We start from the raw sequence: 23576 nt of genomic DNA, 5'->3' as shown, positions 1-23576 counted from the left end.
GCAAGAAGGGCACAGATAGCCAAAAACAAGTCCGTGTCGTTGTTCCGCCAGTATGTGATGAGCCGCATGATGACAATCTGGTAGAAGTGGTTCCGACACTGGATGATATGGTTGAACGGACAGTAAATTAAAAAGAGAGAGGAGGTGCGAGTATGAAGCCAGCTAGCTGCGTGTCAGAGAAAGGGCGCAAGAAGTCAGAACACGACGCAAAAAATCAATTCGCAAAAATCACGAATATCGTTTGAAGTCCCGCCTTCACCCGGTTCCGGTCTCACAATCTGTACGATTTCGATGAGTTGATGCAAATTGACACATCTGCTTCGACGCTCAGTCGACCTTTATCCATCAATGAGCATAATCAGAGATCTGATTCCCGCGACTCTCACCTCCAATAATCGAACATTCAGACATGAGTGCCATTTTTTAACGTGAGTGGCCCGTTACTGAAACAGGCCCATCAGTGAAACAAAAATCACGAAAATGGTATGATCATCCGGAGGCCGCTTCTGATGCCCCTGGCAACTTTGTGAGCTCTGAAGGAGGCCATTTTCGTCATCAAGGTAATCATGATCAATTCCTGACCCTTGTAAAACGGCTTTCTTACTAGATTGTTGCTGGTGGCTACGTGGTTTGTGAGAGCCACATGTCCATATACGGGGCCAGTGTGATTCCGTGGCCGATGCCTCCGCCTCCGACGAGTAGCTTGAATCGTTCGAACTAACTTACAAGATCGACAATCATATCCTAATAAGTGGGGTGGGTGGCGACGAGCAGCCACCCATCAGCCACCCCCCAGCCACCCGGGGGGGGGGGGGGGTGGCGAAAATCAGCCACCCACCCCACTTGTTAGGATATGAATCATGACACATGATGTCCTTCAAAAATGTGAAAATTGTGGTCTAAATTAAGAAGTCTTGCGAGTCTTCCCGTCTCATGGCTCCCAAATTTATCTTAGATCATCTTAGTCGCCAATTCGCGGTGACGCACGTCTCGTGATTTGATCAAGACACCAGTCGGGAAGCAGCAAGGACGCCTGGCGAAAACGTTGATAGCCAGCAAGCATCCACTCATGACTCGATTGCACGTGACTGGCGGCTAGCTGGCTGCTCGTATCCGGAAACAACACGCTGAAATAAGAAGCGGGTGGCTAAAATGAAATCATAATCTTTTCTTCATGCTTTGTTTATCACAGCTTTCCGAGACATTGTTGACCGTCAGCGACATTTCTCAATTACAAATCAAATTTTAGCTCACAAATAAAATTTGAGCTCACAAATCAAGTCTAAGCTCACAAAACGTGAATCACGAACAACCAACGGGCTAGCATTGAGTCCCGGCGAGCTTCTGCATTGAATGCGTAAATCATGAATGAAACGAGGACCGAACTTGTTCGAGCACGGGAGTCATGAGTCACTAGTCGTGAGGTACTTGAGCCACACGCCATGACTCTCCTCAAGATCTTTGTTTTCATGAATCGCGAGTGGAATGAGGTGCTCTGTGACCAGGCATCACACCGAAAAATTTTGTGATTCATGGCCAATCCAGACACAAGAATATTGGAGATAAATTACGGATTAATGAGACGTGATCCACATAGAATCTGTAAATGAACATCAATGCCAGGTTGTCTCATTGATGTTTGTTTTGCAAGCAACCAGCATCATGCCCGCTGCTGCTCTTCCAGCTACCGTGGACTGGACCAACTGGATGCCTCAGCCATTTCCAAGTCAACGGGAGGCTGTGAGCATGCTGCACTCATGACTGCTTCTCCCTCGAGCATGATGCTTCGATCCAAGTTACGAAAAGAAAGCCAGGGCGGGCTCAAGGACCCTTCCTTCCTTGTGCCGCAACCTCCTTGGACGCATCCAGTCCGACCTGGCAAAGTCGGACTCGTGACTGATGGGTTGCCCGAGCACCGCATCAGACGTAAGCTGTGAATGTGGGGACGAGGTATGGTCCAACGGAACGGGCATGCAGGCGGGACTTGATGGCATGCATCAGGGACTTCACTTGCGGTCTTTGTGCGGGCGGAACGTCAACCATCAATTCCGCTGGCGAAGCCTTGTGAACGCAGGCTTCAGGGTCACTCCGACGACGGAGCCTTGTTGAGGTGCGCGCGAAGACAAAAGGGCTCGGGCTGGCTGGAAGACGCCCCACGTTGGTCCAGCGTCTCATGACCATCGGACTCGGGTACAATATGTGCCGGTACCGGACTGAGGAGGCGCGCCTCAAACACTCTGGTCAGACGCACGCCGGATCGACAGGACCTGCTGTCGAGAGAGGGGATGCGGAGTGGGTGGGGGTGGCTTGCAGTGTCGGTGGAAACCACGGACGCTGTGTTGTAACGCGATCCGTGCGCGCTGTGCGACCTGATTCTTTGGCCAGCTGGGATGCATCAGGTTTTGCCGAAGTCGAGTGGAGAAGCGGTGTTGACAGCCGAGCGGTGCACAAATCAATGTGTCAGTGAGCGCGTGGAAGTGCGGGGTAAAAGAGGCTTCGGTGGTGACGTTGGACGCCGCTCCCGCTTTTACGCACCGCTTTGCGCACGGACGCATTGCAACCCCCACAGCCGCCGCAACACCGACCCTGGAAGCAACAGGACCGGAGCGCCTCCTCCGAGATGTCGCGCGACTCCTGACTCGGCGTGGAAAGGTGGGGGCATTGGCCGGTATATATCTGGCCGGGTGAACCCACCTTGACTTTATGTCCACCACGTTCGTGCCTTCCCCGTTCCTCCCCATCAGATCCAAAACACAAAGATGTCCAAAGATCCTCGCGAGACGCAGCTGGAGCTGGCGCCGACCAACCGCGTGGCCATCTTCCACGAGCACGGCGGCCCGGACAAGATCTCGATCCAGCAGCTCGACACGACCAAGCAGTCGGAGCTCAACGCGGGCGAGGTGCTGGTCAGAGTGAGTTGGTCATGCTGATGCACCGCGTCTCTTCTTTTCTCCTTGACTGACACCTTGTGCTTGGCGTTTGGCTTTGAATGCTGCGATCAGGTTCTGTATACGGGAGTGTGTCACTCGGACCTGCACGCACTGCAAGGCGACTGGCCTGCGCCTACCAAGCTGCCGCTGATTGGCGGACACGAGGGCGCGGGTATCGTCGTGGCGCTCGGACCGGGCTCGCAAGAGTACGTGCAAGTCGGCGACCGCGTTGGCATCAAGTGGATCGCCGACGCCTGCCTCAACTGCGAATGGTGCCGCCTCACACACGAGATCAATTGTGCACAGTACAAGCCCAGCGGATGTAAGTGGCCCAGCCACGTTTTCGCAAGCCGTTCGAGAAACTCACTTTCTGCTTGCTTGATGGACAGATGCTGTGGATGGAACGTTCCAGCAGTACGTGCGGCATACGGCGCGGTACCTGACCAAGATCCCCGACGCTTTGCCGCTCGACCAGGCTGCTCCGATCCTGTGCGCCGGCGTGACCATCTACCGCGCGCTCAAGGAGGCGCATCTGCAGCCGGGCAACTGGGTTGTCATCCCCGGCTCGGGCGGTGGACTGGGCCATCTTGGCGTACAGTACGCTCGCAACGCCGGTCTGCGCGTCATCGGCATCGACACGGGCGACGACAAGAAAAAGATGAGCCTCGAGCTCGGGTGTGAAGTCTTGTAAGTCCTTTACCTCCTTCGCTGCCAAAGGGGCATTCACTGACCAGTGTGATGTTGGCAACAGCGTCGACTTCAAGTCTACTTCCGACGTGCCTTCTGCGATCAAGGAGGCTACTGGGGGTGCGGGAGCCCATGCGGCGGTGGTGGCAGCAGCTACATCGGCGGCGTACGAGCAGGCGCTCGACTACCTGCGCCCGCGCGGGACGCTGGTGATTGTCGGCATGCCCAACTCGATCCTGCCCGTGTCGATCTTCAAGACGGTCTTGTTCACGCACCGCATTGTGGGATCCGCGGTGGGCAACCGCCAAGACGCTGTCGAGGCGCTCGAGATCGCGGCTACCGGCCGCGTCAAGGTGCAATTCACGCTCAAGGGTCTGAGCGATCTCCCGGACGTATTCCAGGCCATGATCGATGGCAAGATCGCTGGTCGTGTCGTGCTGGATGTCGACAAGTAGGCGCGCATCGTATCCCTTTCGGCAATTCTAAGTGTCTTCTAGTGGTTCCGGCGATTGGGTATGATGGAGGCGGCAACCGAGATGGGCTCAGCGACTCGATCGCGTGGCTCAAGTGGTGTCATCGCGCGCCAGCCATCAACTCGCGCCGCCTCGGTGGGTGACGAATGGTGAATCGCATTTGCTCCCATGACAAGACTATGTGAGGGTGTTGCAGCTACTCTGACCTCTGGATGTGGGCGCGCTCGAGGATCTCCTTGAAGTTTCTCGGCCCTGCATACTCCTTCCTTGCAAAGACGAACCAATTGATGGTCGCAAGGAAGATGGTTGTGGCCACGACCACGACGGCGTAGTTCATAAACGAGCCGGACGTGACGGGGATGTACGAAGGGAAGAGGAAGAGCACGGTGGTCACTGCGATGTACGCGAGCGCGGCGGAATTGATGATGGGACCCAGGACGGGTCCGAGGGAGTACTTGATGTCCTTGGGGATGGGGACGTCCTCGTCTTCCTGATCTTGCGCGCCGTAGACGCGTTTGCGACCGCCGAAAAGCATTCCTGCGATGGGAACGACATAGCTGATCTGGAGCAGCACGACCGATGCGCTGACAATCGCCTGGACCGCGATGACGGATCCGAAAAGAATCACGCCGAAGACGACGTAGCATGCAAAGCAGAAGAGCACTGCGTAGGTGGGCACCTCGAATCTGGGCGACACATAGGCGAGCTTGCTTCTGAATGGCAGGCATCCGTCGTTGGCGTAGGCCTGAATCATTCGGCTCGAGGTGAGCATGAGCGCCGGGCCAGCAAAGAAGATGGTACCGAAGAGGATGAGGTTGAGCACGAGCGTAGCCGTCCTGCTCAGGGTTGCCTGGTAGAACGCCTGTACGATGCCCGCGGCACCGGCACCGATGACGCTGTCCATGTCGCTGATGCCGGACAGCACGGCGATGAGCACGAGGAATGCCGATGTTCCACCGATGAGGCACGAGAGCACCATTGCCTTGGGTGCGTTGATATGCGGCCTATCAATCTCGTCGATGACGTGCGAAGCGCCATCAGCGCCGACGAGGCAATACTGTGCCTGGATGAGGCCGATCATCCACGCAACACCATCAGGCCATCCCGTCAGGTTGACAAACTGACCAAAGACGACGCTGGCCGGGGTTCTATGACCTTGCGCTGAGGGTACGGCAAGGCAGACGATGAATACCGTGACTGCACCGGTGAGCGACCAGAATATGGCTGCCTTGTTCATGTTGTCGAGGATCCTGGCGCCGTAGAGGTTGATGAAGACGCAATAGATGGAAACCGCAATGTAGATGCAGAAGGTCAACCAGATGCCTGGGGTGTAGTCGGGGTGGTAGATGCTGATGATGCCCATGACGGTGCTAGCAGCGTAGAGGGGAGCGCTACAGCCCAGCGCTACCCAACCGGTCGCACCCAGCCATCCAGCAAAGTAGGCTACTGGAGCACGCACGCTCTTTGGCGCCATGGCATACGCCCAGTGATACTGTCCACCTGTCGACGGAAAGACATGGCAAAGTTCGGCCAACGACAGCGCGATCGTCGACGCGCAGATGGTCCCTACCAGCAAACCGTAGACCACACCGACGGGGCCTCCTGCACCGAGCGCAAGGTTGATGGCAGCCGAGGCGGCGGTCCAGGAGTTGAGGATGGCGAACGACAGCCCGATGAGCGCGAGCGTGCTAAAGTGCTTGCGTGGCACTACGGCCATGGCGCCCTGATCGAGCGTCTCGGTCTGGTGGTAGTCCAACACCGAGCTGTTGGGTTTATCATCGTACGTCTCGTTGTTCTTGTCCATAACTTGACCTGCCCAGCAAATGTTGGTAATGAAGCGCTCCGGCTGTCACGGGACAGAAGCCTTGAAAAAATGAAGCCCTTGAGGAGCTGGAAAAAAGTGCCCAAGAGTGGTGGGACAGCAATTGGTGCATCTAGCGGTGGTCGAGATGAACCTTGTGGGGGCGCGAATGGAATTGCCCTCGAACGGACACCTCTTTATAACGAACCAAGAGTGACGAATGATTGGTTGTACCACGATAAGCCCGTGTGGAAAGTGCGGGGTATTCGCTACATCGTGCAGCATGTGCAGCATGAGGGGGGGGGCGGCATATAGCAACGGGCGGCTTAAGCTCGTCGAGGGGGAGCTAGCGGGGCGCTAAACGAAGCCGGTCGCGTTAAACGAGCGGTTAAAGCGCGGCACTTCTTGACGAGCCGAAATAGCGCGGCGCTGCCTGGCAGCAGCCGCTGCTGGATAAGGTCGAGACCCCTTTGGGCGTTCCTGGCCCCCACCGCCCTTCTCTTGGCGCCGCGCCCTTATCTTGCCGCGCTCCGATTCGCACGGGAAGGCGAGGTCACGCTGCTCACGAATTCGTCAAGCCCCTCTCAATAGCCGCGCCAGGCGCGCCCCACTATCCCCCCCTCCAGCTCGACGGATATCTCAAACCCCCCATCCTCCCTCGCACACAACTGCACATTGATGATTTTGGGGGAGTAGTAGATTAGCTGGTAGTATTACAACATGTCGGAGTTGTACAGATGCAAATGCATGCGCGTTGCGAACGATGAAAAGTTGGATCAGAGATGCAGTGTTGAAAGCGAGATAGACTGATGCAGAGAGAGAGAGAAGGAAGCACGGAATGAGGGTCGAGATGGGATAAAAGATAAACGTGTCGAGTCCAGGACCAGGAAAGTCAAGGTGGCCGGTCCGATAAAGAGACGCAGGGAGCACATCCAACACCGCTGAAGACAACGATGACTGGGACGCGCCCCCCGCACCAGGATGGCAAAGAGGTGGGCGGGAGTATGAAGCGAACCACATCACAAAAAGGGGGAAAGAGAGGGAAATCGACCATCGTAGGCGAGAGAGCAAGCATGAAGAAAAAGGAGAAAAAAAAGGGGGGGGAAGGGGACGATGGTCAAGGGTATGGAAGCATGGCGAACCGGGATGAAAAGAGCATCGCATGGGTATTGCAAGAACAGAGGTCCGACCCCCTCTGTTACTCCATCTCCGCATCCCGGTTCAGGTATTCAAGACGTTCGCCTAGAGAGGTTTGTTGAAGGTTGATGGTGAAAACCAGCTTTGTAGGAAGAAGAGAAAATCACTCGAAGTTGTCAAAGTCGATCTCGGCCTCGCGACGCTCCGGCTTGGCGTCCGACACGAGCCACGGCTTGGTGATGTAGTTGCGCAGGCTGTCCGGCAGCACCACCACCGCGTTGAGACCCGGCTGCGAGCCAAACTTGTCCCAACCGGCACCGCCGGGCTTGAGCCAGTTGATCGCGGCGTTGACGGCAGCGCCCGACGAGCCGCCGGCGAGGATGCCCTCGTCGCGGATGAGGCGACGCGCATAGGCGAAGCTCTGGTCGTCCTCGGTCTTGGTCCACTCGTCGATGACCGCCTTGTTGAGCGTGTTGGGGTCAAAGTCGTAGCCGATACCCTCCACCTTGTACGAGCCGTCGCAGTCGTCGGGCAGCGTGTTGAGCGAGGCGGGCAGCGCGAGCGTGGATCCGATGGGGTCGACGCCGAGCACGTAGCAGTTGGGGTTGTGGTCGGCGCGCTTGAGGCGCGAGGCGATGCCGCTGATGGTGCCGCCGGTGCCGACGCCGGCGACGAGCACGTCGACCTTGTCCGAGTAGGTGAGGGTGGAGCCGTTGGGCTCGTCGGCGCCGCGGTTCGAGTCCGGGGTGAGCGGGCGAGCGTTGGAGCTGACGTCGAGCGGCTCGTCCTTGCCGGCGGCGGTGAGCGAGAGGCTGCCCATGCCGTGGAGGAGCGAGGTGGAGGAAGGAGGGGCGGGGCCGGCCTTGATGGCCTCGATGATCTCCTCGGCGGTGGCCCAGTGGGCGGTGGGGTTGTTGGGGTTGTTGTACTGGTCGAGGATGACGGCGTCGGGGATGGACTTCTGGAGGCGACGTGCGACCATGATGTTGGAGCGCGGGTCGTCGTGGGCGGCCTCGGTGGGCGTGCGGATGACCTCGGCGCCGAGCGCACGGAGCGTGTTGACCTTTTCGGCCGACATCTTTTCGGGGAGGACGATGATGCATCGGTAGCCGCGGATGGCGCAGGCGAGGGCGAGGCCGATGCCGGTGTTGCCGCTGGTGGGTTCGATGACGATCGACTTGCCCGGGATGAGCGTGCCGTCGTGTTCGGCCTGGAGGAGCATGCGACGTGCGATGCGATCCTTGACGCTGCCGCCGGCGTTGAAGTACTCGCACTTGACCATGACGTTGCACTTGATGCCCTCTGCGTGTGGGATCCGGTTCAGTTGAATGAGCGGCGTCTCACCCACGGCGGAGAGGGCGTCTGGCAGGATGGCTTGGGGACGCATGGTGTCGAGTTGGCAAAAAAAAAAGAGACTGAGAGAGAGACGGAGAGTTGGGGGAGGATGGGATTGGGGGCCTGACTTTCGATCTGTTGGAGATACGAAAGAATCAGGACGAGCGTTTTGCGCCTAGAGGAGGGGCAAACGCCAAAGATTGGGAGCAGCGATAGAAAAGCTGGGATGGTGGTGGTGAAGAGGGTGAACTGAGAGCGGGAGGCTGAAGCGTGTTGGACACGTTGCGATGCGCTGCGCTGCCCAAAGCTCAAACAGAGAGAGTCGATTTTTTGGCGCAAACGCACGCCATCTGCCTCGGCACCACTCGATCCGCCCTGCGCCAGCGCAGCACATTCTCTCCTCCTCCACCGCGCGTCGCATCGTCACGGGTTCAGCTGCGGTTCAATAAATTCACAAAAAAAAAGCAAAAAAGCAAAAAAAAATTCAGCGTTCCAATCCGCTTTCTAGAAATTCAGACCCTGCAAAAAGGAAGCAGCGGACGGCGCTCGTCCGTTGGCCGGCACTTGACCACAGATCGGCCCTGTTTTTGCGGTCAAAACGGCTTAGATGGGCGCGTTGCATCGGCTGGGCCGCCTTGCCGCGCTTGCCGTCTTTGGCTCGTCTGCTGCGGGTGGCGTGAGAAGCGCTGACTGACTGCGGCAGCGGAAGCGTCCGATGGCAATCCAGAAACAAGCTCAATCACCACCACCGTGTTGCCAAAGCGATAGCCTATCGAGCTGAATGTTGAGTCATCTCACTGGCAAAGGGAGAAGGGGCTGAGATGAGGTGCTGGCGTCATTTGGCGAGCGGGCGAGCACGAACGATGCCCCGCGAAAGCACGCCAGCTCCGAACGTGCTCGCGAGCTTCACAGAGCCGCATCGGGATCAGCCTATCAATCGCCGATCTTGTCTTGGTTTGTGACTTTGCGTCAGACATAACAAGCTGAATTCTGGCCAACGCGCCTGCACAACGACGTAACGCCTGACTGCTCCGCAACACCGCAAGCGCGCCAAGCGAGCCGCCCCTTGGCCCCTGTGTTTTTTCCACTGGCGAGCGGTCAAGAAAATGAGGCCATTCGAGTCGATGGCTTGAGCTGCTACTCTAGACCCTCTCGGCTTGTCTAGGTGCTCAGCCATGCTATCGGTCGGATCAGCTTCGACGATACAGTCTGCCGGAACGGACGTGGCCAGCCCATTTGGCTTGCTCCGTGTGCGTGCTGCTGGGCCCGCAGGAGGACGAGAAGCGGCATGGAAAGCACAGATTTCGTGCATGACAGGCCCCGCCTACCGATCTGCTCGCGAAATTCCACGCCCGCATCTGCCCTTTGTGTGTGGGCGTTGGTGTGCGGGTGTGCGGGTGTGCGGGTGGGTCCGCTCATTTTCCAAAATCGGACACTCCGACAGACACACGAACGGGGTCTCTGTCGGGTCGCGCATGATTCACCGAACTCCCAGAGACGCACGCACTGCAGCCCCACTTTGCGCGTGCAGGAGTGGGTGAGTGTGTGTGTTGTTGCCGGCCAGCCTTTCGCTCGCTCTCTTACTCTCTCGATAGCCTCGGCGGAAGCAGCTTTCATCACAATCACAATCACATCCTACCGCTCGCGCTTCTCTTTGCTTCATCTTGGCCAACATCACCGCCAACACCACCGCGCTGCGATCGGATCAGCCGAAGCCATCACTCGGCCCATCGGCTCGGCCGCTATCGATCCATCGCAAGTCGCTTCTGCCTCGAGCGCCCGTCTCGCGCCTCTTCTTGCCGCCGCCATGCGCTGAGCTGCTCTCGTTCCATAATCTCGCATCCCCACGGATTCGGCCGCAACACATACATATAAATATACACCAGCCATGGCCGACCTCCTAAACAAAAAGCCCAACACCAGCTTCCAGGGCTTGGTCACCACCTGCGTCATCTTTGTTGCCGTCGGCGGTGTATCCGCAATAACGTACGAGTCGCTGCGCCAGCTCAGACGTCTTCCACGCACCCGCTTCTCCCACTTTTGGCGCAAAGATGCTCAATGTCGCCATCCGTCAGGCGGCGTCCACGACAATCCGGCGCAGGAACGCCAAACGGATACCTGCGAGGACTGGGAGATGGGCCATTTCTACCATTCGCGCGTCTTCCACGCTTCCACACCATCCCCGCCGCTCCCACGCTGGCCCTTCGCCTGGGTAAAGCGCGCCATCTCCTTCACCGACGACTTTTACGCACAGCACACCGGCATGGACACCGTCGTCTACGTACGCTTCCTCCGCGCCTGCCTCTACTGGGTGCTCCTCCAGAGCATCACCACCGCCCCTATCCTCCTAGCCATCCACATCCACTTCAGTCGCGGCGTGCAGTCCACCGACATGGCAAGAGCATCGCTCTCCTACCTCGTCTCCACGCCCGAACCCGGATGCGATATCTACGGGGACAAAAAGTGCAAGACCGTCGCCAACGAGCAGGGTCGCTCGCTCCTCTGGATCCACCTCACCCTCCTCTGGTACCTCACCATCACTTGGATGCTCGCGCTCTGGTGGATCGGCAAAGGTTCCCTCCGCGTGCGCAGGACGCAGATCGAACGCACGCGCCAAAAGGTCATCGAGGCAAAGCAAAACGCCCACACAGCCCCCGCGGAACCGCTCGAACGAGATCCACACCAGGCCATGTCGACCGCACAGGGGTTCGCTTCGGATAACAGCGATGGATGGCGCCAGCGCACCCTCATGGTCATGAACCTGCCCGGCACCATGCGCGACGAGGCCAGCATCCGTCGCTACTTTGAAGAGTTCTTGCGGCCTGACGACGATCACGAGGCCGACGACGCACCATCGCCCGCCAACGAGCACGAGCCACACCACAGCTCGGCCTCCGACTCGGACCAAAACGCTTCTACCACCCCGAACCGCATCCAGCCGTCGGCCGCTTACTCGTCGGCCCTCAGCGATGCGCCCAGCGGTCCACAGCCCGACCTCCACCCAGACCGCCACCTCAAGAGCCCCGTGCAGACCGTCGTCCTCGTCCGGAAGATGAACGAACTCGCTTCAATGCTCGCGCGTCGACAGGAGGTGCTCACCCAGCTCGAAGGTGCACACATCAAGCTCGCACAAGAGGTGCTCGTCACCGTCGGTCGACGCACCCTCAAGATGCGCAAACGCGAGCGTCAGCAGGCTCAGGGCGCCGAGGCACATCGCCACCACGGCGTCAAACGCGTTGCTTCATCGGCCCACCGTCTCTTCAACCGCCGCAAGAACTCTGGCCACGCTGAGGAGGGAAGTGACGCCACCTCCGGCGATTCGACGCCCTCTGAGACGCTCGATCCGGATCTTGAGAAGCTCGGGCCAGCACGCCAGTCCACCGCAGGCAAGGCGCTCGAGGAGGAGCTCGCCAGGCGACTCGCTCGCTTCTCTCCCACCAACCGAGGCTTGCACGCCAAACAGGCACAGCAGATCTACGACTCCAACGCCGACGGAGAACACGAGATGCCCGAGACCGTCTGGGAGGCACTCAGCGAGCTCCCGCGAGAGCTCCTAGACCCTTTCCAGCCTGCCACCCGGCTCTCCGCCCTCTTCCGCGGCCAGACCGTTCCGACCATCGACTATCTGCTCACCAAGCTCAACCTACTCACCGCGCTCGTCACCGAGATGCGCTCGCGACCGCCCACCAGCTACGAGCCCACTTCCACCGCCTTTGTCACCTTCCGCGACCCGCGACAGGCGCGCATGGTGTGGCGCGAGCTCAACGACCAGATCGTCGTCAAGGTCCGCCTCGCTCCCGAGGTCAAGGACCTTGACTGGGATCGCCTCATGAAGACATCCTTCACCGGCGACGTCGTGCGCGGCTTCGGCGTCAGCGTCGTCACTTGGGCCTTCACCATCTTCTGGGTCATCATCGTCAACTTTATCGTGCTCGGTGTGTTCAGCGTCGACAAGCTCAAGTCTATCCCCGGCCTTGGCGAGTTTTTCAACGCAAACCCAAAACTCACCGCCTTTGTCACCGTCACGCTGCCGCCGCTGCTCGTTTCTCTCGCCTCCATGTCGGTGCCCGAGCTCATCTTCCAGGTCAGCAAGCGCGCACAGGGCTTCGTTACGTTCAGTGCGCTTTACGACATGTGCCTCGCAAGGTACTGGAAGTTTGTCATCTGCAACGTCGTCATCTTCTTCAGCGTCGGGGCCACCGTCATCGTTACCGTGCTCACCAAGGTCGGGAGCCCGAGTACCATCGTCAACGACATTGGCTTCGCCTTTCCAAGTGCCGCACCCTTCTTCGTCTCGTATCTCATCCTTCAGCTCGCGCTCCAGTCGGGCTTCGAACACTCGGGCTTCATGATCGCGCTCCTCCAGCATTGGGGCGCTCGCAAGGCCGCAACGCCCAGGCTTCGAGCCATCAAGACGCTGCCGCGCAACTTCAACAGGTACTACTGGCTGCCGCTCCACATCAACATCATGGCCATCGTCTTCATCTTTGCCCTGCTCAATCCGCTCATCATACCCTTTGCACTCGTCTACCTCGCATTGGCCCTGGTCATCTTCAAGAAGAACTTCGCATACCACTATTATCGCCGATTCAACGAGATGGAAGGCGTCATCTACTACACTAGGCTGCTGCGCTATAGCCTAGACGCCATCGTGGTGATGCAGGCGGTACTCCTCATCTTCTTTTCCGTCATTCGTCCCGGCTCGGTCTACATTGGCATGACGGCGGTGCTCATCCCCATCACCGTCATCGTCAAGCTCATCGCCACGCGCCTGTGGAAGTCGCAGTGCCGCGCCGTCGACGACGAGGAGGCCGAGGCGCTGTGCGGTATCGACTCGAGGCCGCTGTGGCAAAAGATGCAGAGGAACGATCTTGGACCCAGCACGGCCGACGAGGCGAGCAACAGCCGCAGTCCACTCGATGCGCTCGCTTCGGGCCGCTATCCGTCCGTAGTGGCACCGCCGCCCACGACGTCGGCGTTCCAACGCGTCTGGCAGCGGCTGCACGACTCTTTCAATGCCAACGGTCTGGACAAGACGAGCTACCTCGCTGCTGCCCATGCACGCGGACAGGCGCCAGGCCATGCCGTCGGAGTCGGAGCCAAGGGCCTTGCCAGAACGCCACGCTATCTGCTCAAGGAGGGGGCCAAGCACGCCTTCCACTACCGCACAGCCGCCAAGGCCACCCTGGGCATGGAAGACGCCACCGACTCTCCACGCGCCAGCATTCGCCCTTCGACCGAGGACAGGCGCGTTGCAGGTCTGCCTCCGACCAGCAAGATCGAGGCTCATCCGTACCGCACCTCGCACGAGTCTGGCAAGGCCGAGCACTTTGACGGCGAGGTGCCCAAAGACACATCGCAAGTGTTCCATCGCAGCCGATCGGCCATGCGCAAGGCGCGCGGCGGCGAACACGTCGTCCACCGTCGTCGCGGCAGTTCGCGCAGCGAGGAGCGCCCGTTCCTCTCGGGCTTTGATGCCATCTCTGCCCACGCGCCGCTGCCGAGCGAGGACGACTACGACCTTAGCTTCGAAGACGGCGATGCGCCATTCTTGGAGCATGATGCCGACGGAGGCCTCGGACGTCATGCCAGCCGGCGCTCGAGGCGAGGGGCGAGCCGCAATTACGGCACGCTTCGCAGGAAGCCGAGCCAGCTCGCCACGGTCGCTGATGACGAGTCGGCTCAGATTGGCAAGTCCGAACTGCTGGATCGCGAGCCAGTCGATGGCCCATCTGGCTCCGACCCGCTCAGCGAATATGCCGATGGTACCGAGAAGCCAGCTCCTGCAACGTACGCGGGTGCAGGCGGTGCTGCGTACGGGCACTCGTACGGTGGCTCGGAACGAAAATCGCTCGACTATCACGAAGACGACGACTCGCTCAAAGGGCGTGCAGTGGTGCGACCCCACCCGCCGGTGCGATGGGACGACACGCCCAACAACACTGCACGCTACAACAATCCCTTTTACAATCAGGAGATGGACGACTTCCTGTGGCTGCCGCGCAATCCGCTGGCGCCGATCGATCTGTTTGATACGATCGAGTGGTACGGGCCTGCTCTCGTCAGCTCGCAGGGCGGCGGCGGTGTGCTGGGTGACTGGGAGGATGAGCAGGAAGACGACTACGACGACGAGTATGACAGCGATTACGAAAAGAATCACGTCGATGACATTCCCCTTGGCGGCGAAGCGGCGACGCTTGCCCGGCGCTCCGAGGGCATGCTCGAGGGCGACGAGGAGATTGTGCTGCCCGACCACCTGGCTCGCCACTTGGAAGAGACGCAGAATGTGGAGGAGGTGGCGGATCCTGCGGCAAGCGTGCCCAAGCATCTCATGGAGGACTACAAGCGTGCCATCCGGCGCTCGGAACGGGCAGGATCGGTGAGCAGCGCGGGACGCTCGCCATCCAGCCTCTTCCGCCGGGGCAGCGATGTCTCTGCGTCGTCTGCGCGCGGCTATGGCGGTCCGGCGCTACTGCAAGTGCCTTCACACGGCTCGTGGCGAAGCGCCGAAGGTCCGCAGGCGCCTGCAAGCCCGACTTCGGTGCGCGCCTCGCAGCGACCGGGGACTGGCGGTTCGGAGCCGCTGGCGAGTGTGGCCGAGGCAGGCGTCATGATCCCGCGTCGTAGCTCGAGCCGTCGCAAGCGGCGCGAGGAGAGCGGCAACGACGCCGCCGCCGAGGATGCGCGTGCCGACGGCGATGCGGATGCTCGAGACGAGGCGCCGGCGACGGTGGAGCGAAGAATGTCGCGACGCACGCGACGCGATGCGTCGGGCGCTCTGAGCGGCTTCTCGGGCGGCACGACGCAGAAGACGGTGACGCTCAAGGCGGCGCTGCGTGCCGAGGCGCTGGAGGAAGAGAGGCGGATCACACTCAAGGAGAAGCTGGCGTCGAGGAAGGGACGCAAGAAGGCCAACCTGTCGCGCGATGCGTCTGGCCAACTGGAAGGGCTCGAGGAGGGGCTCACGGATGGCGAAGAGGGCGAGCGAGGCATCGAGGCGGGCACCATCATGGAGCGGTATGCGGCGGAGCATCGACGACGTGCTACGCAGGCGAGCGAGTTTGGCCAGCTGACGCCGCAGCGTGCCGGCGGCGGCATGCGACGGGATGCGTCGCAGGGTTCTGCGCTCGTCGACACCTCGTTGCTCGAGAGGAGCGGGAGCAGCGCATATACGGGCAAGCGCTTCCGCACGGCGGCGCTGGGCGTGCTGAGCCTGTCGCGACAGACCAAGGCGGATGCGAATGCGGCGCAACCGACGTCGATGGCGATGCAGGAGCTTGGCGGCGCACCGGCGAGCACGGCAGCGACGAGTGCAGCGGCGCCCGCCATTGCAGGCCAAGGGGAAGTTGCGCCTGAGCGACCTAGTGGCGTGGCCGAGCGGAGCCTGACCGAGGTAGCGCTGCCTGCCGAGGCGAGCCGGACGACGGCGCTGAACGAGACGGTGGATGTGGCGGAGTCACACCAGAACTAACGACACGATGTAACGAATGAAAGGATAGATTGATACCCTACGTCTGGAGAGCGAAGGTGATGCAGCCAATACCGAGCACAGTCGGCGAGCACAGTCGGCGAGCACAGACGGAAGGCGTTGTGGTGTCGAACGCGCAGTGAACGTGGCTGTGCGCACAGGGATGTGGATCGGAAGATATGCGCTGAAGTCGGAGCCACACGCAAGCTCGGCAGGGGCATTTGAGGGCGGTTTGATCCGCGGAGTCGCAGGAGCAGCGGCGGGAGAGGCTTCCGAGAGGGGCGCGGATTGAAAAGCTCGGGCGACGGGGCTCGGGCGACGGGAGTTGCTTCGCAAGCCCCAAGAGCCGCCAAGCCAGTCATGCGATTCCGACTCGACTCATTCGACTCGACTCGAACGAGCGCTAACCAGGGCGGCGACAATTGACTCGACGACCGAATTCCGAGAGGAGCGCAGCGCCATGTGAGCTGTCGAGGTGGAATCAGCTGAGAGGCGGCTTGGCTAATCCGCGGAGCAGCGCCTTGCATCGGACCGATGCAGAGGAAATCGCAGCCGCAGCCTCAAAGCCGCCTCAAAGCAGCCTCCAACGCCCGGAACAGACCAACTGCCGAAGGAAATTGCGCGAAAATTGGCGCCAAAATCGGCCCCTGCGCATCGGAACAACGAAGTGCAAAAAAAAAAAAGGGGGCTGCAAAGGCAGTTCCTTTGGAAACGGCAAATGCTGCCAATGCTGGTGCTGCTGGTGCGACCACAACAACACCAAAAACACGCCCTCGCCCTCGCCCTGCCGAGAAAACGTTTTGCCGAGCCAAAATCAGAGAACTCCTCGGACTTGGCTGCGTTTCACGGCCCGCCAGCTCAGCCTAGTCGCTAGAGCCAGAGCCAGAGCTGCAAGCGAAGCCTTCCGCCGACCCAAGCCTCGAAACCAGCACACGCTCTGCCCTCTTTCTTCGCTCTGACGGATTGCGAGCCAGCCCCGGCCGCTACGCTCGCTCGATATATAGTCGCGGCCTACTTCGCGCGTCACCGCTTCTCTCCGCACACACCTTCGTCCGTCCGCAACCATGTCCGAAGTGGGTCCGCACGGCAACGCCGGTGCCAATGGCGCCGACGCGTACATCGCCACCAACCACACCAACACCGCCGCCACCTCGGCCGCGCCCAGCGCCGACGAGGCCAGCAGCGACCACGAACACGAGAAACACCACGTCGACGTCGCAGATGCAGAGACCCAGTTCAAGCAGCTCGAGCGTCAGCTCTCCACACACCACCCCAAGGATGCCGACGTCGAAAAGTACGAGCCTTTCGACCTGCGCGAGTGGCTCGCCGGAACCCAGCAGCAGACCGACGGCATGGGCCTCAAGCGCAAGAAGCTCGGCGTCTCCTGGCAGGACGTCCGCGTGATCGGCACCGCCACGCTCGACCTCAACGTTCCCACCATCCCCTCCATGGCGCTCTTCGAAGTCATCGGCCCCATCTTTGGCATCCTCAAGCTCTTCGGCTTCGACCCCACCAAGAACAAGACGCGCGACCTCCTCCAGGGATTCACCGGTTCCGCAAAGCCGCGCGAGATGGTCCTCGTCATCGGTCGTCCTGGCTCCGGATGCTCCACCTTCCTCAAGACCATCGCCAACAAGCGCTCCGGATTCATCGAAACCAAGGGCGACGTCCACTACGGCGGCATCGACGCGAACCAGATGGCCAAGCGATACCTCGGCGAGGTCGTCTACTCGGAAGAGGACGACCAGCACCACGCCACCCTCACCGTCGCACGCACCATCGACTTTGCCCTCCGTCTCAAGGCGCACGCAAAGATGCTCCCCGACCACACCAAAAAGACCTACCGCAAGCTCATCCGCGACACCTTGCTCAAGATGGTCAACATCGCCCACACCAAGCACACCCTCGTCGGCAGCGCCACCGTCCGCGGCGTGTCCGGAGGTGAGCGCAAGCGCGTCTCCATCCTCGAGTCGCTCGCCTCGGGCGCCAGCGTCTTTTCCTGGGACAACTCGACGCGCGGTCTCGATGCTTCCACCGCCCTCGACTATGTCAAGAGCATGCGCATCCTCACCGACCTCCTCGAGGCCACCATGTTTGTCTCGCTCTACCAGGCCTCCGAGGGCATCTGGGAGCAGTTTGACAAGGTGCTCGTCATCGACGAAGGTCGCTGCGTCTACTTTGGTCCCCGCACCGAGGCGCGCCAGTACTTCATCAACCTCGGCTTTGCGGATCGTCCGCGCCAGACCTCGGCCGACTACATCACCGGCTGCACCGACAAGTACGAGCGCATCTTCCAGGACGGCCGCGACGAGAACAACGTGCCCAGCACCCCCGAGAAGCTCGAAGAGGCCTACCGCAACAGCAAGTTCTACACCCAGGCCCTCGAGGACAAGAAGGCCTTTGACGCCGTCGCCACCGCCGACGCACAGGCCACCACCGACTTCAAGCAGGCCGTCGTCGACGCCAAGCACCGCGGCGTGCGCTCCAAGTCGCAGTACACCGTCTCGTTTGGCGCACAGGTGCACGCGCTCTGGCTCCGTCAGATGCAGATGACCCTGGGCGACAAGTTTGACATCTTTATGAGCTACGTCACCGCCACCGTCGTCGCCCTGCTCGCAGGCGGCATCTTCTACAACCTCCCCACCACCTCGGCCGGCGTCTTCACCCGCGGCGGATGCCTCTTCATGCTGCTCCTCTTCAACTCGCTCTCGGCCTTCGCAGAGCTGCCCACCCAGATGATGGGCCGTCCCATCCTGGCGCGTCAGACCAGCTTTGCCTTCTATCGTCCCTCGGCACTCACCCTCGCCCAACTGCTTGCGGATCTGCCGTTCGGTGTGCCGCGCGCTACCATCTTTGTCATCATCCTCTACTTTATGGCCGGTCTGGAGCGATCTGCCAGCGCATTCTTCATCGCCTGGTTCGTCGTCATTGTCTCGTACTACTCCTTCCGCGCGCTCTTCAGTTTCTTCGGCTCCATCACCACCAACTTCTACTCGGCCGCACGTCTGGCTGCCATCGTCATGTCCATGCTCGTGCTCTGGGCAGGCTACGTGATCCCACAGGCGGCCATGCGCAGGTGGCTCTTCTGGATCTCGTACATCAACCCGGTCTTCTACGCCTTCGAGGCGCTCATGGTCAACGAGTTCAAGCGAATCACCTTCACCTGCGAGGGCGCTCAGATCATCCCCTCGGGCCCCGGATACCCGACGCAGCTCACCGACAACCAGATTTGCACGCTCGCTGGCGCCACTCCGGGCACCAATCAAATCCCGGGCGGCGCCTACCTTGCTGCCAGCTTCGGCTACCTCGAGAGCCACCTGTGGCGCAACATCGGTATCCTGATCGCATTCCTCTTCGGATTCGTCGCCATCACCGCGCTCGTGGTCGAGTCGATGGACCAGGGCGCCTTCGCCTCGGCCATGGTCGTCAAGAAGCCGCCTAGCAACGAAGAGAAGGAGCTCAACAAGAAGCTGCTTGACCGTCGTTCGGGTGCCAGCGAAAAGACCGAGGCCAAGCTCGAGGTGTACGGCAAGCCGTTCACCTGGAGCAACCTCGAGTACACTGTGCCCGTTCAGGGCGGCCACCGCAAGCTGCTCGACAGCGTTTACGGATACGTCAAGCCCGGAACCATGACTGCACTCATGGGCAGTTCCGGTGCGGGCAAGACGACGCTCCTCGACGTTCTCGCCGACCGCAAGACGATCGGCGTGATCAAGGGCGAGCGTCTGATCGAGGGCAAGCCGATCGACGTGTCGTTCCAGCGCCAGTGTGGCTACGCCGAGCAGCAGGACATCCACGAGCCCATGTGCAGCGTGCGCGAGGCTCTGCGCTTCTCGGCCTACCTGCGCCAGAGCCACGACATTCCGCAGGCGGAGAAGGACCAGTACGTGGAGGACATTATCGAGCTGCTCGAGCTGCAGGACCTGGCGGAGGCCATCATTGGCTACCCTGGTTTCGGTCTTGGCGTCGGCGACCGCAAGCGTGTCACGATCGGTGTGGAGCTGGCGGCCAAGCCTTCGATGCTGCTCTTCCTCGACGAACCTACTTCGGGTCTTGACGGTCAGTCGGCTTTCACGATCTGCAGGCTGCTGCGCAAGCTGGCGGACAATGGTCAGACGATCCTGTGCACGATCCACCAGCCCTCGGCTCTGCTGTTCGAGACGTTTGACAGGCTGCTGCTGCTGGAACGTGGCGGCAAGACGGTCTACTCGGGACCGATTGGTCGCGACGGCAAGCATGTGATCGAGTACTTTGCGGCACGCGGTGCGCAGTGCCCTCCCGGCGTCAACCCGGCAGAGTACATGCTCGACGCGATCGGAGCGGGAAGCCAGCCGCGCGTGGGCGACTACGACTGGGCGGACTGGTACCTCGAGTCGGACATGCACCAGGACAACCTGCGCGAGATCGAGGCGATCAACCGCGAAGGTGCCGCGCTGCCCAAGCCCGAGGGTAGGGGTAGCGAGTATGCTGCGCCGTGGTCGTACCAGTTCAAGGTGGTGCTGCGCAGGACGATGCTGAGCACGTGGCGCCAGCCTGCGTACCAGTACACGCGATTCTTCCAGCACCTAGCCTTTGCGCTGCTCACCGGTCTGCTCTTCCTGCAGCTGGGCAACAACGTGGCTGCGCTGCAGTACCGACTGTTCGTCATCTTTATGCTGGCGATTATTCCGGCGATCATCATGGCGCAGATCATGCCGTTCTGGATCATGTCGCGCTCCATCTGGATCCGCGAGGAGACGAGCAAGACTTTTGCCGGCACCGTGTTTGCGGCGACGCAGCTCATCTCCGAGGTGCCGTATGCGCTGGTGTGCGGTACGGTGTTCTTTGTGCTGATCTACTACCTGGCGGGCTTCAACACGGATTCGGGACGATCTGCGTACTTTTGGTTCATGACGTTCCTGCTGGAGCTGTTCTCGATTTCGATTGGCACCATGGTGGCGTCGTTCTCCAAGTCGGCCTACTTTGCGTCGCTGTTTGTGCCGTTTATCATTCTGGTGCTCAACCTGACGTGCGGTATCCTGTCGCCTCCGCAGGCCATGTCGAGCGGGCTGTACAGCAAGTTCCTGTACAACGTCAACCCGATCCGCTTTACGATCTCGCCGCTCATCGCCAACGAGCTGTACGGGCTTTCGATCCAGTGCGCTGCCAACGAGTTCAGCCGCTTCTCGCCTCCGAGTGGGCAGACGTGCGAGCAGTGGGCGGGCAACTACATCTCCAGAATTGGCGGGTATCTGGCCAACCCCTCGGCGACGCAGGACTGCATGTACTGCACCTACGCCACCGGCGAGCAGTTCTACGCTCCTTTCGGTATCACGTGGGAAGAGCGCGGCCGCGACCTGGGCATCTTGATCGCGTTTGTGGCGTTCAACTGCGTCGCGACGATCGTGTTCACCAAGGTGTTCAAGTTCAGCAACCGTTGATCCACACGGCTCTCTTTGCATATATAGATTCGCAATTCCACCCTTCTTTTGGATCAGCCTTGTTTTGGGGTATGAGTATGACAGAAGCAGAGTGGGTGGCGATGTGAGTGAATGGCGACGACGAGCTTCGGCACGTTCCGACGCGTGAGTGAGCGTGACTGTACCGGCGGCGGATGTGCCGATGAAAGCGCAATGCCAAAGCTTATTAATTTCGCGCCGGGTGGGAACCCTTCATCACGCTCATCACTCCCCACCACCACCTTTCCACCACCACAGTTGGTACGGACATCAACGCTGCAGCCATGGCGTCCACTTCAGCCTCCGCGTCTGGCTCAGGCTCAGGCTCTGGCTCGGCTGCCACCCCATCGTCTGGCACCGCTTCATCTCACGACTCGAAACTAGCCACTGGACTTTCACACAAAGCCGCAGGAAACGCGAGCTTCGTGTCGAGCGACATTCCAGCTGCGCTCTCCTCCTACCACCACGCAATCCTATACCTATCCGGCTCTCAAACGCGGAGCATCCTTGGGCTCGTTGGCGAGTCCACGACGGACAGCAGGCCTGAAGACCTCGATTCCGACTCTGACTCGGACACTGCGTCTGCTCCTACCAGCGAAGTCGAGCTGTCGCAGGTGTACAGCAACATGGCGGCGTGCTACATCAAGCAGGGACGGTGGGATCGAGCCCTGGATGCGGCGGATAAGAGTCTGCGTGCCGACTCGCGCAATGTCAAAGCCAAGTTCCGGCGTGCACAGGCGCTGCGTGGGCAGAACAACCTCTACGCCGCGCGCGACTATCTCCAACTCACCCTCGACAGCCTTGGCAAGAAACGCGCCGATGCAAGGGTGGGATTCGAGGCGGAGCTCAACAAGGTCCAGGCCGAGATTGAGGCCAAGGAGGCCAAGGCGAGGAACAAGTGGGTTGGATTTTTGGGCAAGAATCCCGGTGCGCTCAGCGTGGATGATCCGACCAATGCGCCGTCCGACACTTTGTGAATGCAATCCCATGCCAATACACTCTCAGCATTGCAAAGCCAGCGGCGTGTGCAGTGTTGGTCTTGAACGCGCACTGGGAGTGGGTGAGAGGGTTGGGTTCCGAGATCCGACAGCTGAGCGAGAATTTTTGTGGAGGCTCCTTGCCCACCTCTTGGGTGTTGCTTTCACCCTTCCATCTGAACCGCAACCTCTGATCTCGGGACACTGGCAACGATGGGTAAGAGCAAGACTACGGTCGCAGCGGGTGGAAACGCAGCCGTGGCATCCGAGATCGACGATATCTTTTCGTCCTCCACCACGTCCAAGTCGAGCTCCAGCAAGCCGAGCAAAGCGACACGATCGGAAGCCTCATCCAGCAGAGCATCCAAAACAAGCGACAAGGCGGCATCCAAGTCGACCTCATCATCTGCTTCCAACTCGAACTCCAAGTCGAAGCGAAAGCGGGAGGCCGACTCAGCCCCATCAAAGAAGCGTGCTGTGGAGGTTGTCACGGACACATCCTCCTCGATCCCAACCAGCATTGCTGCACCACCGCCACCCAAGACGCGGCCTTCAAAGTCTTCGGCTAGCAATGGCGCATTTGACGCGGCAAAGCAGGCGGAGCTGGAGGAGTTTGCCAATTCGCGCGGTGGGGGAGAGAGGAAGACGACCGACGATGGCCTGCGCATCTTTTCGGCCGCCGAGCTGGGCATGAACGACGACGGCGGCGATACCGAGCTGTGTCCGTTCGACTGCAACTGCTGTAAGTTCCCCCAAATCCCCACCACAACACCACAACGCATTGGTGTCTAGCCGTACTCGGCATCCACACCGCCATTGCCGAGCAACACTCGACTCTGAGCCGCTCAAGACCCCCCCGGGGTCGACTTCTGCGACCATCAGTGCACGCTCCACACTCCGCCTCCGCTTCACACCCAAACCAGCCTTTCGACTAGACGCGAATGGTGGGTTGACAGCTTCACCCTTTTCTTTTTTGCGCACACAGGCTTCTAACCCCTCCAAATGCAATGCATTGCTTCCTGAAAAACACTTTCAGTCAGGCATGAACAATGGATCGTTTTTTGAGCGATTGACTTTGTCGAGACGGCCGTGGATTTCGTCTTTGCCTTGCTTGAAGAATGTGAGCGTACAACGTGCGGCTCGTCCAGTCGATCCTCGCGGCACCTGCCCACCATGCACAGCTGCAGCCAGAGTGGCCGCGCGTCGATGCTGCGGCCAAGCCCTGCACACAAGATCCCCCCCCTGCTTCGGGCAATGGAGAGTTGCACCGCTCTTGCTGCGCTTCGCCAGGGTGACAGACTCCTTCGTGACTTCCACACCCGCCTCCCCC

General features: G+C 60.2%; 8 protein-coding genes across 8 annotated transcripts; 6 read left to right on the top strand and 2 right to left on the bottom strand.

Moving 5' to 3' along the window:
• Nucleotides 1-2759: 2759 nt before the first annotated feature.
• PAN0_005d2493 (mannitol-1-phosphate dehydrogenase) lies at nucleotides 2760-4072 on the top strand (the record flags this gene model as incomplete). The annotated part of the gene is made up of 4 exons (XM_014801735.1): nucleotides 2760-2912; nucleotides 3003-3252; nucleotides 3320-3617; nucleotides 3682-4072. The coding sequence occupies 4 exons, from the start codon at nucleotides 2760-2762 to the stop codon at nucleotides 4070-4072; spliced, it is 1092 nt and encodes a 363-aa protein (XP_014657221.1).
• A 214-nt stretch (nucleotides 4073-4286) lies between these two features.
• Nucleotides 4287-5894, bottom strand: PAN0_005c2492 (choline transporter; the record flags this gene model as incomplete). Its single annotated transcript, XM_014801734.1, has 1 exon — nucleotides 4287-5894. The coding sequence occupies one exon, from the start codon at nucleotides 5892-5894 to the stop codon at nucleotides 4287-4289; it is 1608 nt and encodes a 535-aa protein (XP_014657220.1).
• Nucleotides 5895-7191: 1297 nt separating this feature from the next.
• Nucleotides 7192-8415, bottom strand: PAN0_005c2491 (cystathionine beta-synthase; the record flags this gene model as incomplete). The annotated part of the gene is made up of 1 exon (XM_014801733.1): nucleotides 7192-8415. One exon carries the CDS (start codon nucleotides 8413-8415, stop codon nucleotides 7192-7194), a length of 1224 nt encoding a protein of 407 aa, XP_014657219.1.
• A 1123-nt stretch (nucleotides 8416-9538) lies between these two features.
• On the top strand, nucleotides 9539-10179 carry PAN0_005d2490 (uncharacterized protein; the record flags this gene model as incomplete). The annotated part of the gene is made up of 3 exons (XM_014801732.1): nucleotides 9539-9740; nucleotides 9859-9900; nucleotides 9959-10179. 3 exons carry the CDS (start codon nucleotides 9539-9541, stop codon nucleotides 10177-10179), a joined length of 465 nt encoding a protein of 154 aa, XP_014657218.1.
• Nucleotides 10180-10251: 72 nt separating this feature from the next.
• On the top strand, nucleotides 10252-15834 carry PAN0_005d2489 (DUF221-domain-containing protein; the record flags this gene model as incomplete). The annotated part of the gene is made up of 1 exon (XM_014801731.1): nucleotides 10252-15834. One exon carries the CDS (start codon nucleotides 10252-10254, stop codon nucleotides 15832-15834), a length of 5583 nt encoding a protein of 1860 aa, XP_014657217.1.
• Nucleotides 15835-16895: 1061 nt separating this feature from the next.
• On the top strand, nucleotides 16896-21251 carry PAN0_005d2488 (pleiotropic drug resistance ABC transporter; the record flags this gene model as incomplete). Its single annotated transcript, XM_014801730.1, has 1 exon — nucleotides 16896-21251. One exon carries the CDS (start codon nucleotides 16896-16898, stop codon nucleotides 21249-21251), a length of 4356 nt encoding a protein of 1451 aa, XP_014657216.1.
• A 302-nt stretch (nucleotides 21252-21553) lies between these two features.
• On the top strand, nucleotides 21554-22246 carry PAN0_005d2487 (TPR-like protein; the record flags this gene model as incomplete). The annotated part of the gene is made up of 1 exon (XM_014801729.1): nucleotides 21554-22246. The coding sequence occupies one exon, from the start codon at nucleotides 21554-21556 to the stop codon at nucleotides 22244-22246; it is 693 nt and encodes a 230-aa protein (XP_014657215.1).
• Nucleotides 22247-22459: 213 nt separating this feature from the next.
• On the top strand, nucleotides 22460-23541 carry PAN0_005d2486 (DUF1764-domain-containing protein; the record flags this gene model as incomplete). Its single annotated transcript, XM_014801728.1, has 2 exons — nucleotides 22460-22988; nucleotides 23372-23541. 2 exons carry the CDS (start codon nucleotides 22460-22462, stop codon nucleotides 23539-23541), a joined length of 699 nt encoding a protein of 232 aa, XP_014657214.1.
• Nucleotides 23542-23576: the final 35 nt, after the last annotated feature.

Source organism: Moesziomyces antarcticus, assembly GCF_000747765.1.
Source record: "Moesziomyces antarcticus DNA, scaffold: scaffold_v10005, strain JCM 10317, whole genome shotgun sequence".
Classification (NCBI taxonomy): domain Eukaryota; kingdom Fungi; phylum Basidiomycota; class Ustilaginomycetes; order Ustilaginales; family Ustilaginaceae; genus Moesziomyces; species Moesziomyces antarcticus.
The sequence above is the reverse complement of the archived record's forward strand: the minus strand, read 5'-3'. Positions and strand labels throughout refer to the sequence as shown.